We start from the raw sequence: 19,087 nt of genomic DNA, 5'->3' as shown, positions 1-19,087 counted from the left end.
TTATTTTTGAATCGGAGGTCCTGCCCTATAACGTCAACCCTCTTTCCGTTTCTATTCAGTCATCTAGGAAAAAGAGGTTGATCTCGGACCTTAGGTTTGTAAATATGCATGTCTGGAAGCAAAAGGTCAAGTTTGAGGATCTTCAGGTTGCTCTAAATTATTTTGACAAGGGTCATTTCATGTTTTCATTTGACATTAAGAGCGGTTATTACCATGTGTTTATCTTTCCGCCCCACCAGACATTTTTGGGTTTTTCCTGGTTTTACCAGGGTAAGGTCCGTTATTTGTGTTTAAAGGGTCCTGCCCTTTGGCCTCTGTTCAGCCCATTTTGTTTCCACAAAGATTTTTAGGCCTCTCGTTGCCTACTGGAGGCGGGATGGTATTCACATTGATGTTTATCTTGATGATGGTTTAGGGGAGGGGCCTTCATATCAGGTTGCTTTAGCCCATTCCACGAGGGTTAAGACTGTTTTGGTTCGTTCTGGCTTTGTACCCAACCTCGAGAAATCTGTTTGGGTTCCTACATCAGTCCTTGATTGGTTGGGTTTCACCATTGATCTTTTTCAGGGTTTGCTTTTTGTTCCGGGATAAAGCTCAAGCGGGTTCTTTCTGATAGTGATTCCCTTTTAGAGGCTAATTATTGCACCGCCAGGGAACTGTCCGCTCTTGCTGGTCGTATTAATTCTTTTAAACTAGCTGTAGGTAATGTTACAACATTGATGACAAAGTTTAATCGTATGTCCATCGTCCTTCAGCCTAGTTGGGACTCTAGGTTTCCTTTGTCCGATTCTGTCAAAGAAGAGCTTTTTTTCTGGAAAGAGAACGTTCGGTGTTTGAATGGGAGGCCCATTGGGCGTCACTTTTCATGTTCTCGTTCCATTGTTTATTCAGATGCTAGTGACCTAGGGGTTGGCGGTGTTGTTAAAGACCACGAGGGTGTTATTTGTCATCTTCCGTGGACTGCTAATGAAATGTTTCGCAGCTCCACGTGGTGTGAGCTTAAGGCAGTCTATACTTGTCCCTCTAGTTTTTCCGTAGTTTTGTCAGGGCACGCGGTTCAATGGTTTACGGATAACCGCAACATTCCGTCCATTATTCGCAACGGGAGTATGAAGCGGGATTTGCACGAAATTTCCCTCTCTATTTTTCAGCTAGTTTTGCGAAATGGTATTGATTTGCAGGTGGACTGGATTCCTAGGTCTCTCAATGAGCACGCGGATGCCATCAGTAGGATCGTTGATTTTGATGACTGGGGTGTTTCGTATGAATTTTTCCGCCTTGTAGACAACATTTGGGGTCCACATTCCGTAGATCGTTTTGCCAATTCCCATAACCGCAAATTACCCAGATGCTTTTCCCGTTTCTGGAACCCTGACTCGGAGGGGGTGGATGCCTTTTGTTTTGACTGGGCGGGGGAGAATAACTGGCTCGTTCCCCGGGTTATTAGGCATTTGTTTGTTTGTAGGTCCATGGGCACTCTTATTGTCCCTAAGTGGGTCTCAGCTCCATTTTGGCCCATGCTCTTTGGTCCCCATTCCCCCTTTTCCGTTTGCGTTAAAGAGACCATTGTTTTTACCAATGTTTCTAATATTTTTGTTCCGGGCTCTACAGCCGGTCTTTTTTTTGATGGCCCTAAATTTAAGTCTCATGTATTAGCCGTCCGTTTGTCGGCTTGTTAGATCTGTGCTTCTAGGCTTAGTTCTTTTCCGCAGTTACGTGTAGTTACCTTGTTTAGGCTATATTAAAGTGTGGTTTATCACTTTCGAGTGATTTGTTCTGTTTTTTCTTTTGCCTCGGTGGCATTTATGCGGGTCTCGGTGACCTTGTTTGTACCGTCACTGATCCCGACGAGTCGTACCGTTACATTTTTGCGTGACCTCGGTCGGTTTTGAATCCTTCCAGGTCCCCCCATATATATGGTCGCGTGCGCCTCGGTGGCCACTCTCTTGTTATCTCATGTACCTGTGTGATAGTGGTATGTTTTTTCACGACATATTACGCGTGTTTCCTTTTTCCGCTCCTTTTTTTCTCGTGCATCTTTTTCCTTTTTTAAGTCCTTATATTGAATCCATGTGGTCTCCTATTTCTCCTGTATTTTCAGATGTTTTCGCTAGCCCTATGTGGGCTGAGCTTAACGATGTCAAAGCTCCCTCCCTACGCTGCTTAGCAGAGAAGCTACCGGAGATAGTCCTTGGTTCCAGGGCAGATTCCACTACTCTCACCTACCTCAACGGTTTTAAGCGATGGCGTGCTTGGGCCAACAGATTTCCCGAGGTCGCAGTGCTGCCTGCTACTCCGGCTTATGTTTCTTTATACCTCCTCAGTGTTCTCAAGGCTTCTAGTTCTCCTGCGTCGGTCCAGAACGCCTTCTATAGCATTCGCTGGGCTCATGATATTGCTGGTTTCGACTCTCCTACCAATCATACACTTCCCCAGAAGGTCGTGGAGTCCGCTAAGAGAAGGCTATTACACCTTACTTCCAAAAAGCTCCCTATTACACCCGAAATTTTACAAAAGTTGTTTCAGAATCTCGATAGATCTTTGGTGGACACAAGATTCATGGCCATGGCGTTACTGGCCTTTGCGGGGTTCTTAAGATTTGATGAATTGGCTAATCTGAAACTTAAAGATTTAGCGCTGCATGACACTTATTTTGAACTTTTTTTTGAAAGCAGTAAAACCGATCAATATCGCGAGGGCGCTATTGTCCCCATTGTCTAGTCTGGCACGGATCTTTGCCCCTGGGGTAATTTAGAGAAGTATTTATCGCAAGCCAAACTCACGTTACCGACGTCTTCCCAAGGTGGAGACGACTATTTGTTCGGAAATATTCAAACCAAGTCTGGCTCTCAGTCCACCCGCTCAGGCTCCAAATTGTCTTATACAAGATGTAGAGAAGTTTTATTGAAGAAGATTGCAGACGTAGGCTTAGATCCTAAGTCTTTCTCTTGGTACAACTTCAGAAGTGGCGGTGCATCTACCGCCGCTAATGGTGGTATCTGCGATAGAATGTTTAAGCACCACGGTAGATGGCGTTCGGAAAACGCTAAGGATGGCTACGTTGCAGACTCGTTAGAGTGCCGATTAGCGGTCTCTATGCCTCTTGGACTGTAATTGTTTATTGGTATGATCGCACGTGAGCCGCTATAGCGTTAGTTGACTCTATTGTTATTAGGTATTTAAGGTTTTGACAGTTGTAATGTATTAATCTCAGCTCTCGAACTATCAACTTTTATTTTTATATCTTACTTTATTCATCTATTGATTGATTTTTTACCTTTAACCCCCTGAGGTTGTGCGACCGCATCGGTTGGGGAATACGTTCCCAATTTTTTCCCATTGGGTTTTTGGCGGCGCACGTGAATAGTTTAGCCTGAGTGACTTTATTTAGGAATATTTGTATACCATTCTTTAGTTATGATGTTGAACTTTGTATGTTATTTGGACGGCATTAAACACACAGGCTCCATAGTTCGAGCTGCACACCCATTCCCGTCTCTTAGTCGTGAATATAAATAGGAAGGGAAGAAGGACACGGACGATTGCAGGTTAGTAACTGGGGGAAGGGGTATAGATTGTTTTCACAGCGACGTCATCATATTGGAAAGTCAAAATAGCGAGGTCTTACGAATTCTTATTTACACGAGGTTGAAGATAAACAAAAATTAAATCTTTGTACAAGTTTCCATTCCCGTAGCATGTTTCATTTCGAAAATACAGTACTTTGAACTTCCGAGTCTTCACAGTGAGTGACACCAAGTAGGAATGCTGTCTCGTTGAAAAAAAGTCTCTTTCCTCTTCCTTTTCAGCAGTTTAACCATTTCAAGTATTAGAAGATATGTTTATGCGCACGTATGCTAGTTCTCGAGTGAAAAGAAAGAGCTTTTACAGAAACAGTGAACTCCACATGTTTTTGTTGACTTCCGGCGGCCATATTGGTGCACCCAAACGGTACACCAATACAAAGGTACATCAATACAAAGCTCTAGAAAGGTGCGTGAAACGTTTCGGCAAATAACTCAGAAACTGTGGGCCACAAAGACCTGAGACTTGGACAAATGGTTTATATATTAGTCTTTTATAACATTTCATTTTCTTGGCTTCTTCCACTGGACGGTTTCCAATGTATTTTTTCGTTGCGTGACAGTGCAAACGATCTATTAAAGGGGGAGCTTAAAAGCGGCAGTTTACGGCATACAGAAAACAAAAAGGCGACAAGGATGGACAAACCTGCAGCTGCTTTCGGAAAAACTTGAAAAGACATTGGCATATTTTTTTCTATTTCCATCTGAATTTGTTTATTTTGGAATAATTTATAGCCCCTGGAAAGTGACTTTGACAATGAGTAAGGCTATGTCCACACTCTACTAGATAGCTTTTGAGCCGCCACGAAAATTATACCAGATAGGGCTTCTGTTCACACGTAAGAACGGTTATGGCGGCACGATTTCTGGAACGAAGCGAAGCTGCGCCGCTCCAATCTCGAAAGCGCTGCGTCACATATCGAACAGGTTTTGCCCCATGATTTAAAGCAGTGTGCACACCTATTCGGCCCGTCGCGGAAGTAAATAAGTAGGAGCGAGCCTTGGAACCCACTGAAATGGAAGAAAATATTAGTAGTGTGAACTAGAAACTGGTGCAACAAACCCTCACTTGTGCCGCCCCGGACCGTTGCTGTTCAAAGTTAATGTGAACATAACCTGAAAGACTTTTGCTTTGTCAGTTGAACGTTTGGGGCTCAAATAGCAAAAATAAACAACACTCACTAAAACTATGCGACCTAAAGTGCAACCTCTCAAACTGCCACAAACTAATTTACTTTAACTGTTCGTTCGATCAAAATTTGTCGGTTCAGTTTTCTCCGACAACACGTTTGCCAGTCAATTTTGTGCACAAATGAGTTACTGTAAATTAAATGAAGCAGAAAAATTAATAGTTAATTTACTTCTTTCGCTTTTTAATATTGCTTTTAAACAGTTACAGTAACCCATTTAGTCATACGCTACGTTAAAACAGCCAAAACACATAAAAAAAGGTGATAAAATCAAAGTTACAAACAATAAGGCAAGCCAAAGCTCCTGAAGTGGGCGCTTCAGTTTTAATAACCACAGGTGTTTCCACGAAAGTGGGCGATTCAGTTTTTATAACCACAGGTTTTTCTGTTAAAGTGGGCCCTTCAGTAATGACAGGTCTTGGTAGAAAGTCAATTACATAATGTCCATAGGCTGTATGCTTCTCCCAACCTAGAAATCTTCCAGTGACATCCGATGAGTTATGATAAGACCACACGATCCATCGACGTCCAGGCTGTAGACATAACAAACACTGCTTAAGCGCACACCTACAGGTTTTTCATTTAAGCCTCGTTGTTTAAGAGCAGATTGTCTCTGTGAGAAGCACAAACACCAAAAGATAGACAAAAGGAATGACCAGGAATCTGTTTTATAAGCGTTCAGTTTTGAACTCGGAACACATGAGTAATGGTTGTGAGAGACCAGAGAACGTTCTCGCAGCCCTTTTATAAAGACTAAAGCTTCTAACAATTTATTTAGAAATTAATTTCAATATCAAATGTACAATAAAAACTAACCTACATTTCAATAACTAAGAGTATCAATGTGAAAGTGAGTTCTGTCGTTGGAGCTGAAAGATAAAGCCTCTTTTTAGAGGTTTGTATTTTTGTATTTTACTTGTTTTCTCCATTTATTTTGTTTAACAAGCCATTTATATTATAGTACATTATTGATTTGAAGCTATTATTCTTAAGATTTAAATATCGAATTGCAATAATAAATGCAGAAGGGCAAGATATAGTGATACTAATAAGCCATTTGCACTAAGAGGTCACGTGACATCATTTTTATGAAAATAACAGTTTTATGATTTTGCCTTCGAAAAACGATTAGTGGGTCATATCTTAAACAAAATAACAGTAATTTAGTTTTTCAAACCCGCACCATTTTCTTAAAATGAGTAAGTTCGTAGCTGGTCACGCGACCAAAGTATGCTTTCTAAAACTATGAATTACCTCTTTCTGAACAGAGTTTTTGCACTTAAACTTCAAGGAAAGTGTTGAAAAGATGATGTGGTAACGTTTTCAGCACATCTGAGCGTAACTATCAAACGTTTAACAAAATATAAGCAAAAAGTAGTTTTGGCCGCCATGTTGGAGGGCAAGAGTATGCCCTCCAACATGGCGGCCAGTAGAAATCATACTACTTTGCTGAAAAATCAAAGTGCCATAAAATATTTCCCTTAAATGCGTTTCCTCTCAAATTTCGGGTGTAAGATAATTTTTATATGCTTTAACTATTTTTGGCACCAGCAAGATTCCAAGTCATTGTTTAAAGAAAGCATTGGTCACGTGACCTCTCAGTGCAAGTGGCCAAATTACATGCCCTTTGATTAATTTGCAGTTTTATTTGGGATAAAAGAGAAAAAAGAGAAGAATATAAACTATGGAATATATCTGATTGAATTCATGTAAACATAGCTTCAGTGAGTGTCTACAGGTCCTATGCTAAGTGTGTCCTTGGTACCAAGACTTTGACCCTCCCCACCCAGGACAATGGGTGACTGTTTGCGCCTTCCACTGAGCTCTGCAATTATCATGATAATCATTCTCAGCAGAGGACTGATTCAGCTAGCTAGGGCAAATTAAGAACAAGGCACTTGACAGTCAAAGCCGCTACTAAACACTGCTGCTTGCTGAAGGGCTTGTGTCAAAACAGCCCCCTTCCTACCCCACTAGTTTTGACCCCCAGGCCTGATCCACCCACCAACTGCACCAACTGTTAGGGCAGTCCCTGGGCTATCCAGCTGTACCGACCAAGACGACAACCCCCCTACTTTTTTGGACACCGGATTGGCCTGGAGCCAGGCCGCGCCCCGCGCCAGGCGAAAACCTAGTGGCCAAGTTTTAACGAAGTCAGACAGATATATGAGAGAGGAAAAAGAAAAGTACACACAAAAATATATAACATTCGAGGGTCGGTGTGGCGATGATTAATACTGAGCAAGATAATAGTAATACAGTGCTCTTTTAAACAATTTTTTAGTTGTCTTTTCACGTATCGATAAAGGAATATCATTCCAATAATACCATCCTATAACTGTTGGACAGAATTTTCTTATATTTAATCTAAAGCTACTGCGATTTAGGTGCTGCAAAGATTCACTTCTGGTGTATTTAGAGATTTATTACTCAGTACGGAGCAAACTATTACTGTAAATGATATGGCACTAATATTATGGTAAAATATTAGAGAGCAAAGAAAGGTTTAATTTTGCGCTAACAACGCCTGTTGATTCAAAACATTCACCCATACCAACAAAACATTGTTTGCGAGTGAAGATTTTTTCAGAGGGAATTGTACCTACCCCAATAACATGGTCGTCAATATCACTAGTACTCTGCTTCCTCTCAAATTCCATCACCGTCCAGCCACCAGTTTCAGTAAGGTTTGTTACATTCCAGTCAGGCTCCTGTTTTGCATCTGGCGTAGGGTGTACGTGTCCGTCTGTCATGTAATCCTAGGAGATAACAATTTGCAAAGTCATGTTAAAAACTAAACAAAACATTTCCACTTTTGTAATTCAAGTTCCTATTCCTACCGTAACACTGCGTACACAGCTACATTAACAACTAACCTTCAAACTATACTTACAACCACAAATAGGATTCAAAATGGGACCTACCAAAGTGATAAAAGAATCCATTTTGCTTCATAATTATTAGCAGTGGCGGATCTAGGGGAAGGACCTGGTGGCCCCGCCCCCCTTATTTTTAGACCAAACTGAGGCTCGAAGGGTCGAAAAATTTTTTTGGGAGACCGCCCCCCCCCCCCCCCGCCCCCTTATCTCAGGGTCTGGATGACCGCTCTCCCCTGGTCTGAAGGACATTTCTACAAGGAAAAGTGCAGTTTTTCGAGATTTTTTCTGGAGTTAATGGAGTTCTGAGTAGTGGCCACAGCAAACCTACTGACGTGTGGTACTGCAGGAAGACCGCTCATGCTCATTTGAATGACAAAATAGGTCATTTGTGATATTGTGATATCCTTCCTATAAGCACTGAACTAATTTTCCGCAATCCCGCACCTCGTTCATGCGTCGAAACGTTCGACTTCTTTTGCGTTAGTTTTCCCTTGCTTATATGTATAATTTTAGAAAATTTTCAATATGAAATTGTTATAAAATAGTACGTGACCGTATACACATATGAAGGGGAAAGTTTGGCTCATGTAATTTTCCGACATTTCAGTGAGAAGATAATTTAAACTTGGTTCCGGGAAGTACACAATCACATAAATTATGAATAAGCTACTAGATAAGTCTAATATCAAATTTAAACGGATTAAAGTAGTTGACAAAACTCCACTACAGCTCTGTCTACAATACTAGCCTTATAATACTCTGTTCCACTGTCCACTCCCCCGACAATAACATCATAATGATCCATTGAGTTCCTATTCCACTCAAGTCCCTCAAACGGTGGAAACAAAAGCTTTGACACTCCAAATCCAAGCCACCCAGTGGCGTTTACTTCAACTTTGAAATAAAATGTTGCTGTTTCATTATTGAACCTCCAGTGTGCTTTATAAGCTTCACCATCCACCAATTCAGTGTGGGAGTATTCAATTCCATTTACAGAAGACACGAAAAGCAATAGAAAAATGATAAATGAGCCCATTCCTGGTATCATTGATTGTTGAAAACAATGGTAGTCACGTTGTAGCTTATATTTCTATATTAGCTTCAGTCTTTAGCCGGCTCTCCGAGGAAATTAGCTTGGTAACCACGCATTATTAACTGCGCCCATAGGCATAACAGACAAGAGGTGACTCACTCATCCCAGGAAGAAACAGAAAGAACTAGACGCCTATAAAATAGGCTTGTACTGGGCTGTAGTGGCCAAATATAGAAATATTCCCCATGATGAGTCTAATAGCTCCGAGTGAAGCTAAATGTTGTGGGTCGTGGGTAAATTTCGTGGGTGTGGGTAAATGAAGGGGGCCAAAAAAGTTAAGCAACAAAAAATTAAATAGCAAAAAAGGTACAAAAATAATGAAACAAAACTCTCCGAATACACACCAGTCTCATTCGCCATCCCTGCGCGGTCAGCAAAGCAAATAAGCGAAGCCATAAGACAAAGGAAAGCAAAAAGGCATTTAGGCTAAACATATAAGAAGTACTATGCACTATATTAAAAAACCCGAAAAAGAGAATAAAGTGTGCCATCATAAAATTATCCTGAAACAGATCTCTTTCTAGAAATAATAACAATTGCATCATCTCAATGCAAGGCTTTGTTTGGGTTATTTTCTTTAAAAAAGCAACAAAAGCTTTCCTAACTGTAGATGAATGATTTCATTTTTTCAGCTCTAAAGGACTCGGAAAATCAGAGGTCACCTGGACACTGTCACTGAAGTTCGTATAATCAAAATATGTATGGTCATGCTCCTTTGCTGATTGGTTTTTACAGCAGCTATTCAGGCTACTAAAAGGTCAGACGAAAATTATATGTTAACGAACGTTTTTGTTAAGCTAACTTTATCTAGTAAAAATGTAAAAAATGGGCCTAGCAAAATATGGAGACTATCCATGCTTAGAGTAATGCGTAGAAATCATGACGTGAAACTGAATATAAATCAAAGAAAATTTAAGCATCTTGTATAAAGATCGTTATATCTATCATTTGTGTTCTATGATGGTTACTAGGTTTTCAAAGAAAAAAAAATCACCTTTGTTTTGCTAAATCATGTGCTTATTGTGCTAATCAGAGGCCTGTTTTTGATCTCTGTTATAGGTAAGAGTCAGTTTATTTTTAAACAACTAAACTTATTTGGCTTTAAAATTCATTTTCACTTACCAAATACGGAATAAGGGCTTCTAGACAACAATTTGGTTTGTTTATCACATAAATTATGCTCAAAAATTCAATAAACCATGACAAGCCAAATTTTTCTCAACTGATTTTGATAATTGGGTGACTAAAGTAAACAGTGGTATAGGTATGGAAGTTATGCAAGAAGGCAGGTGAATAAACTGAAATTTTGAAAAATAGCAATTTTGGGTTGTAATTTTAACATCAATTTTGCCCAAACTCTAGTCCCAGGCTCTTCTCTGTCCAATACCTTCAGGACAAAGTTACATGCATGAACTGAAAGCTCTGTTATAGTAAAGTTCATGGTCAAAGTCATTTGGTAGCACAATTTAACAGTGGGGTTTTATGGCACTTTCAAAATGGCCCATGGAAAGCTGGATTTTTGGTGCTTAAAGGGCAAAACATGACCCCCCCTGAAACTCCAAAACTAAAAGTGAGCCAAAGTGGCTTTTGAAATATCTCATCACACCCAATTTCTGTGCCAAGTTTCAGCCAAATCGGTTGACTACAACTTTTGGTCCCTGGAACACTTTCTCAGACATTTACACTTAAACAACTGTATGGGACCAGAGCATTAAGATGTTCTCTCCCGCGAGTGTATAGGCGTCTCGTGATGTTTCTCCTCCATAATATAAATTCAATATTAATATTTACTCCTGCAATCCTAAAACATATACAATTTGTTTAAATATACATTTTTTGTTTTATTCTTTTGTTTACTTGTTCATCGCCTTGCCGTAAGGATCAGTATGCCGTATCATATTTTTCTACAATCCTGAAACACCCGTTCTGCGGCAAGATTCCTATCCGTTATTTCGTATTTTATTCAAAAGGGTTTGACCTCTTTACTGGCGTATTCTTTATTTACTTTTCGAATGTGACTGTTCAAAGACCTTCTTCTTAAATCCTTCCCCTTAATCTCTCTCACGAACAGCTTTTTTTGTGCTGGGACCATGGTGTTGCTGGCATGAAAACCGTTGGGTCAACCCCTTTTCCGTACCAATTATCACGCCTTCTCCGCCTACCTCGTGCCCTTTCTAACTTTCTTAATTTCCACGGCCGGTACGGTACGGTTTCCCGCCGCTTTCATCCACAGTCGACTCCCGACAACTCGAACCCTCAGGGAAATCACCTGCACGCCAGAAAATGGCGGGAAAAATGCGCTGGACGCTAAAAATTTACTACTTAAAGGCACTCAAAAGACACGGACGAACTGTCATCCTAGTTACGCCAAGCCATGGCCGAAGGTGGAAGAGGTACGGCAAAAATGAGTGGTTATTACTTGTATTATGTAATTTTTATTTCTGTTCAAATAACCCATTATTTTTACATTAACTTTTTTATCCCCTCATATAATTTATGTACTTCCGCATTTTAAACGGACAAGTCTGAGCATGTTCATGTTCCAACAGAAGTGGCACCAGCAGGTGATATCTTCAACGCACTGCACATTGCGGAGGGTAACCTTTCGGTGAACTTTGCCGCCCACCTGAGCTCTACATCTGGCGCCAACGATTACCAGAGGGCAGAGAAGATGTATGATCATTAATATGGGCACATAATCTATACCCGCAATTTTCTTCAAACGGGACTCAAACGAAAACCCAGTTGGGGGTTCTCACTAATTTTTTATTGAAAATATGCCGTTAAGATCGGTATTTCTCTCTTTCATTTTCAGCTCAAAAGCATTATAGATGCACGAAGGCTGTATTTACAGTGGTTTCGACTTCAACATCCGGGGACAGAGCTACAATTTCCTTTGAAGGAAATGGACACAAAGGCATTGTCTGTGTGCCTCTGCAGAGCTGGATTTACGTTCTCAAGGATTATAAACAACATCTACCGAGGACTTTGCATGTGGGTAAGTGTTCATCTCAATAATAAAAGTAGTGGTATTAATAATTCTTATCAATCAACAAGAAGTGTAAAAAATACATTGTATTAGACGCAACTGCAAACTTGCGGGACATTTGTAATCTTCTCTTTACGACAAATGGTCTTGCCTCCATTCATTTTGGAAAAAGTCGAGTAGGCCTCTTTTTCAAGGACTGAGAGGTGGACAGACAGACTACATTAAGGAACAAAGAGATATTAGTGATAAAAAAGTAATGGGTTGGCATGGTACAAAAATTACAAGTACATAAAGGGACATGACAGGACACTCTTTTTTTTGTTGCAGCAAACCTCAAATAATCACCCCAGCCCTGCAAAACAGTCCCCAGAGCTAGGAGCAACCCTTGTGAAATTTGTGGGGAAGGAAGTTGGAAATCAAGCCATCCTTCCAAAAGTTCCCATGTTCCAACAGGACATGGAACATATTTTGGATTGCATTGGCATAAAGACCCAAAGTGATCTCCAACGTGAGTAGACAATTAACTATAACTATACTGAAATGCTCGGTACATGAAATAGTGTTGATATCCTGGTCAAATCTTGAGTTATGGATTCCTTCATATTAATAGTCGCATAGGTTCCATTTCAAAGGTCACAGAATAAATTTAGACACCGTAAGAACACACTGTGTACTAAAGCGAGGCTGCTGACTTATTGAAGGAACTTATTTAATATTTTTTCCCACCTTTATTGTGAGGTCTTTAGGTGGTGAATTGAGTAACCTAAGAGAAAACATAAAATTTAACACAATGAGATGCAACTGCAATAAAAGGAGAGGAGACAATACCAAATAGTACAAAATAATAATCACCAAATCACATCTCACCACTTTTCTTGTTATGTGGTCAAAAGAGCTGAAGCTTATATGTGCCTCTTTTATAGTTTCTTTCTTACTTAGCATGTCCGCATTTTGCGGAGCAAGGGCAAGCTCTATTGTTGCGCCACTTGTGGCAAAAGAAATTGCCACTGCATGAAACAACCTTAAACTGGGTGACTACCCAGATACTGAAGAGATCAAAGTTGGGAATGTACATTTCAGGTAACATGGATTTGATTATTGCGAAATTATTCATGAAGGGTTACTGACTGCAACTATTTCATCATGATATTTCTGATGCAGAGTAGCTTTCGATTCATATTTATAATTTACACTGCTTTTTAAGGCCATTTCCTCTCAAATTACTTAACAGGATGCAAAGAAAGTCACTTTCACAGCTTGCCTTGTAGGAAAGCTGTAAGTAGCATGTATTTGCCCTAAAGACATTTCAGTTTGCCCCCAAAACATTTTGATGAGCAGGATTTACCACACATTTATTACACCAAAGGCAAAATCTACCAAACGTTTTGACAATTTTGACATCCAAAAAAGTTAAGGAATTTTATAACAATTTGTGTCTATGTTGAAACATGGAAAACTCAGGATTCTATGTTAATTTTGTTTCCATTAACCCATTTTTTTGACAGGACAGATGAACAATTTGGCATCGTTATGAAGATTATCCTGTCGCATGACAAAAATGATGCTGCCAATAGAGCACATATGCCTGTACCTAGGATATGCACACTCCTAGGGCAAAGTTTGAGGGGGTGGGCTGCACTGACCATGACCAATACAATTTCTATCCAGAGGAAGTATAACTCAGCTTAATGCCTCAGGGGCATAACATGATTATGTCATCAAATCAATTATTCAATTTCATATGTTAAAGACTGATTGAGAATGGACCAATATTGTGTCTACTTCAGCAAACCCCAGGGGCCATGTGTCTCCTAGTGTCTCCTTAAGTCCTAATCTCGTAACAAAAGGTTCTTCAAGATCAAGGGGAATCTTTGTGAGGTGTTTTAGAAAAGTGACCTTTACACTTTACGTGTGGAATGTGACCTGCACATGAGACCTGGCCCACTAACAACAAGTCCCTAAATCTTTACTTATTATGGGTTTCAGCTTACCTTGAAAAGAACAGCATCAGTAAGAGACTACATAAAATTAATATTGATTTAATGGAAATATAAAATGCTTCCCTTACCTATTTTTGCAAAATCCCACAGGCGAGAATTTACTTTCACCCCATTACATGAAGGCAATCCTTACTGTCCTGTAAAACTTGGGTTCTTGCTTCTGGCAAGGAGGGGTGTCTTTAACATCAACCCAGTGGATGCCTGGAGGAAAAAAGAGTTCACTTTTAAAGAGGAGGCTAAGCAGTGGCCACTGTTTTGTGAGGCCGACTGCTCCACTAAAACGTTAACGGTTAGTGACATGTACAGTTCTGTAATACCTGTTAGGGGAAAGGTTCTGCTTTTAAGGGCAACTTCACCATGAATACTTCTTTTTTTGAGAAAGTTTTGAGAAAGTCATGCAACTATACTGTTTATGTACCTTTTTTTCTTCTTTTTTACTATTTGGAAATACACATATGACGAATTGCACATTTCTCAACAATAGAGCTTATGGGATTGTTTTAATTTTTAAATTACAGCCCAGTTCCAATAATATAATCCTATAGCATACAAAAGCAGTGTTCTCTTCTTGGTAACCGGTAAAATTTACTGTCTGGAACACTGAACACTTCTTACCGCCTGAAACCGCTTGAAGGTTTACTAAAATAAAATGAATTGTTTTAAAAAATACACGAGTTGTGCATGATCCCATCCGATCAAGGAAATGAATGAATTTATCGACGTGTACTAAAGTATACACAGCTTTCTTTTTATGGGCCATGCATTTTGGAAATAGTGCATTGAAGACAGAGTAAATTTATGGAATCAACTGTTTTTTAGATAACATGGGCTGATTTGCATACAAAAAGGAATTAAAATGAAGGAATGACGTTTCAGAGAACTTAGCTTCTAAATTTCACAGCGATGTCGTGGCCATGTCCCTCACTCCGTTGTCCCCCTCCCCCCAGGAAAGTCCACCTCTGTAGCATATTTTTTCTCTTGGCAGCCATAAATAACCCTTAATCTGCCTAGCTATAATTCAGGGAGAACACTGCAAACGTACTGAATTAAAGTATTCACTTGCAGACAAAGCCACTGAATAACAGCCAACTTGGCCGTCTAGTGAAGACTTCTATCCAAGCTGCAGGATTTAATGCAGAAGACCTCTCACACAGGCCTTACAGATCGGTAGGGATTAATGATGTAATTTAGAGTTGTTCATGTGAAAGGCCAGTCCTATCATCCAAGCTGTTGCGGGTAATTATTGATAATGAACTCTGGTCATTTTCAGGGATTTGCTACCAGGTTTATTATTACCACGGCAATAGAAAACGGTGGCGGGTTCGAGGATCACCATGTGGACCACCTTAAACGGCTTGGGGGGTGGTCCCAGAAGTCCTCTGTCGTCCATTTGTACATAAAGAAAGTGCTAGGAGGAGGTAAGATGGATTTGATTATTGTGTAATTATTCATTCAGGAGTATGATATTTCTGGTGCAGAGTAGCTGCTGATTCATATATATGATTTACACCGCTTTTTAAGACCATTTCCACTCAAATTTCTTCACAGGGTGCAAAGAAAGTCACTTTCACAGCTTGCCATACAGGCAAGCTGTAGCTAGCATGTATTTGCCCAAAGACATTTCATCTTGCCACAAGAACGTTTTGATGGGTTGAATATTGAACTTATCTGTTTCTGATTCATGATGGTTAGAGAGTAGCAAAGCAATTAGATCAGATCTGCCATTGAAGTTCAAGAAAACAAATTAACAGGAACTACCACAAAAACTAAATCAGTTAAGAAAATAATGAGAAATACTGTACATGATAAGTGGTTCTCCTCTTACTTGGAAGGTGAAACTCAAACGACGCAAATTGATTCCTTTATATCTAGAAGAAAAAAATACTACTTGCTGTGTGCCGCAAGGCTCCGTCCTAGGCCCATTACTCTTCCTAATCTACGTCAACGACATTCAAGAATCCTCTGACAAATTTAATTTTTTTTATTTGCTGACGAAACGAATGCCGTATATGCTGACAAAAATCTCAAGTCCCTTGAGTCGACCGTAAATCAAGAACTCTGCACGTTGTTCGATTGGTTAACGGCAAATAAACTAACCTTCAATATTAAAAAAAACAAATTTTGTCATTTTTTAGACCAGCTCAGAGAAAACTTCCTATCACCCTAAAATAATGATATTCGATAATAGGGAACTTAACAACCACGACGACGGCCGGAAGTGAGTTACAGAGTACTGCGAAAGCGCGACCAGTAAATTTCGTTGTCGTGGTGTCGTCGACGACGCCAAACAAAGTAGAATCACGTCGTCCTGCAATCCACAAGCTTCGGCAGATATAAATCCACTGTTTTAAGCGATTTTTGAATTCCTTATCATTTTCTTATCCTCATAAATCCAGGCATCGTTCCTTTTTTCTCCTAACAAGCGATGTTGTTTGAAATTCGACTAATGACAACATTTCTTCTTGTGGAAGAATGACAACAGCTGTGGAGGCGGAGCGAGCGAACTAGTAAGTGATACATTTATTTGTCCGTATTTAGGTAAGGCAAATCATTTATCTTTAACATAGAAGAAATAAACTCTGTATGGAAAACAGCTATCACATCAGAATGTCTCTTTTTCCAAATCTAAACTCTGACAGACACTCGGACTCAGTCATCTCATTCAGGTTGAAAGTTGAATAATCTTGGTACGGAAAGCAGGTGTTTTTCCACTCGAAAAGGTCAGGCAACACAGAAAAATTTTTAATCGTCAATGAAATTAGACGTACGGCTAAAAAATAAGATCTTGCATCGTTTTAAAAGACGCCATTGCGAAAAACTTCGTTGCGAACGAACATCACAGTTTTACATTTGTGTTAACATTCAGCGTCGTCGTCATCGACCTACCGACCGATTGTATCTTAAGTTTCCTTCTCCTGCCGAAAACGACGTTCTCGTTCCAGTCTTTCCCAGTTAACAGACGTCGTCGTCGTGGTTCTTAAGTTCCCTAATGATCAAAATAAATGTGGAATATTCTGGTTGACGGATTATAATGAAATTCTTCAACAGGCACAAGTCACATCTTTTGTTGGCGCTGTTGTATGGTCTGGCCCTGGCTAAAATGTTCCATGAAATGGTGTGATCGATGTTGTTGTCCTTCAAGGTCCAAATGTGTTTGCTGAGTTCAGTAGATTTTCTAGAGTATGTATGCATGTACGTATGTATGTATGTATGGTATTATTCCAACAATCATACCTGGTTGAGGAATAAGCAAATTAGTAACAAAGAAAGATGTGTCTACCAAAGAGTTTGCTGCAGCCGGATAACTAGATATTTACCATTTGAGAATAGAAGATACCTAGGCAAATCTCGACCTTATTAGAAAGATGACTCAGCCGATGCTTCAACACCCCGTGAAGGGCATTACCCTGGCCAGTCAACGATCAGTTTTCTTCCAGTGATAGACTTGGAACCCACTGATATGACGTGGGTATATTCCACACTTTCATTCATGTGGACACGCAAGGCATTCCAGCGTGACACCAATATTGCAACATTTGATGAGCCCCTTTAGTGGAAGGCAATGATCATCATCACAAATGAACATTCTAGTTAATGTGAATAACATATGACGAATACCAGGAGCACGTGGCCCGTGGTTTCATTGCTATATCCGAACGACATTTCAGTTTCTTTCAACACTGATGGAGTTGCAGTTTTCCGCAGCTCTAAGAAGGGGGAATTGTGGCAACTGTACTTTGTTATCAACGAGCTATCCACCAGAATAAGGTAAACAAATAAAATGATATTATTTCAAGACAAGATGACCGTGACGGCTGGCTCAATTTAGTGAATGGTGGATTTTAACCCTTGGATTTAGCGCTTTGCCAAAGCCTTACCCAACCACTTTTCAACTACTTTCAATTGAATTTAAAATATGTATTTATTGTTCATTATACTTAAATAACACACAAATCTAATGAAAAATTCTTTGTGTATGTGTCTCGTAGGATGTCCCCCAAAAATATGTTGACGTGTGGGTTATGGTACGCACCTAGTAAACCAAATATGCAGGTGTAGCTGAAAAAACTTGTGGACGAAATAAACAATATTTATGAACGCGGTTACTATTGTTATATCTAGGGTAATGCACTTATTTCCTCTCACTTGAAGCGCCATGGAAACTCTAGCTTAGCCGGACGGAATTGTTCCAGGAAGTGTCATGCTCAATTTTCCAAGCCGTTAAACCGTATGGTGTTTTTCTAGTGGGTGTAGAGATGAAGATAAAGGAAGGTGTGGTCTGAAATGCTTAATATCATCAACGTGCACATCAGAGCTGGGATATCACTCTCTGCTATTGATTAAGCGAATATGAGTTGTTTTCAGCCGTTTATTTATTTGTTATTGTTCATTCAAGGATTCAACTTCACTACAAGTAGTGGTACACAGGTTTGCAGCGCAATGCTCATGCTTTCGCCAGACGATCTACCAGTGCAGGCAAAGGTTTGCCAAGACAGCATTTCACCCAGTTGGTAAGGACGAGAAGGGCAGCCGAGAAATGACCTCTGGCCACCACCTGAGGGAATGGCTGAGCCTATATCAGATGACAGGGATCTCTTGGTGAAGATGCAACACAAGATGCAATACTGGAGGGTCATTTGCTTTTAGACAACTGAGTTGCACTGCACAGATGTTTTTGATTACTGCTTGAGAAATCCTGGTCATCTCAAGCAAGGATTGCAGCCAAGAGAACGTGTATGTCGCATAGAGTTTTGAAACAAGTTCCACCCAGGGAAAAAACTGCACCATGTTCCAGAAATTGTGGAAGATCATAATGGAGCTCTCCTCCTCTAGATGCCACGTGACCATTCACCTGTGGTTCAGCACTTTCGATATCAAAATAATACAATCTTGGAAGGCAACTAGCGATGTGAACTTAATTATTTACAATTCCCCTCTGGACAATCCTAGCACAGATGATATTATAGCCATAGATGATTGTGTGTGTGGATATGCTTGCAAGGATAGCGAACCCACTGCTGCAACTGCTTATCTCTTTAAGAACATGGTGAATGCTGTTGATGCAGCTGATGCAGACAAGGTGACAGGCAAGTCAATGTCTGCTAAGATGCTGATAGTACTGACAGTAGGATTATGCTTGTTACACTGACCAAGCTGGTTTGACATCCAAGAAGTGAAGGGGGATGCTGAATCTTGGATTGACCGGTTTGTGGACTTTCTTTCTACTGATGAGTGTAATCATTGTTTTACAGTCTGAAAACAATAGCTACACTTGCAAATTACATTTGTAAAAATTTTATAAAACTGACCCTGAAACCAGACTCCAAACTAGAATAAAGTGAGGTGACCCTG

At 40.0% G+C, this 19,087-nt stretch overlaps 2 protein-coding genes across 2 annotated transcripts; one reads left to right on the top strand and one right to left on the bottom strand.

Moving 5' to 3' along the window:
• The first annotated feature begins 2,070 nt into the window (after nucleotides 1–2,070).
• LOC140938327 (uncharacterized) lies at nucleotides 2,071–2,721 on the top strand. The gene has a single exon (XM_073387819.1). It carries the CDS (start codon nucleotides 2,071–2,073, stop codon nucleotides 2,719–2,721), a length of 651 nt encoding a protein of 216 aa, XP_073243920.1.
• A 2,286-nt stretch (nucleotides 2,722–5,007) lies between these two features.
• Nucleotides 5,008–8,689, bottom strand: LOC140938326 (DBH-like monooxygenase protein 1). Its single transcript, XM_073387818.1, has 3 exons — nucleotides 8,402–8,689; nucleotides 7,381–7,533; nucleotides 5,008–5,307 (listed from the first exon to the last, which is right to left on the bottom strand). The coding sequence occupies exons 1-3, from the start codon at nucleotides 8,687–8,689 to the stop codon at nucleotides 5,008–5,010; spliced, it is 741 nt and encodes a 246-aa protein (XP_073243919.1).
• Between the last annotated feature and the right edge of the window lie 10,398 nt (nucleotides 8,690–19,087).

Source organism: Porites lutea, chromosome 5 (assembly GCF_958299795.1).
Source record: "Porites lutea chromosome 5, jaPorLute2.1, whole genome shotgun sequence".
NCBI lineage: Eukaryota > Metazoa > Cnidaria > Anthozoa > Scleractinia > Poritidae > Porites > Porites lutea.
This window is presented reverse-complemented; position numbering and strand designations above follow the sequence as displayed.

What these genes read in the sequence shown, in the direction of transcription:
- LOC140938327 (XM_073387819.1), top strand. Translation starts at nt 2,071, where the DNA reads ATGTGGTCTCCTATTTCTCCTGTATTTTCAGATGTTTTCGCTAGCCCT.
- LOC140938326 (XM_073387818.1), bottom strand. Translation starts at nt 8,689, where the DNA reads ATGGGCTCATTTATCATTTTTCTATTGCTTTTCGTGTCTTCTGTAAAT. An exon ending in GTGGAACAGAGTATTATAAG is followed by an intron (nt 7,534 to 8,401) that starts GCTAGTATTGTA and finishes GTTATCTCCTAG; the next exon opens with GATTACATGACAGACGGACA. An exon ending in TTGACGACCATGTTATTGGG is followed by an intron (nt 5,308 to 7,380) that starts GTAGGTACAATT and finishes TTATGTCTACAG; the next exon opens with CCTGGACGTCGATGGATCGT.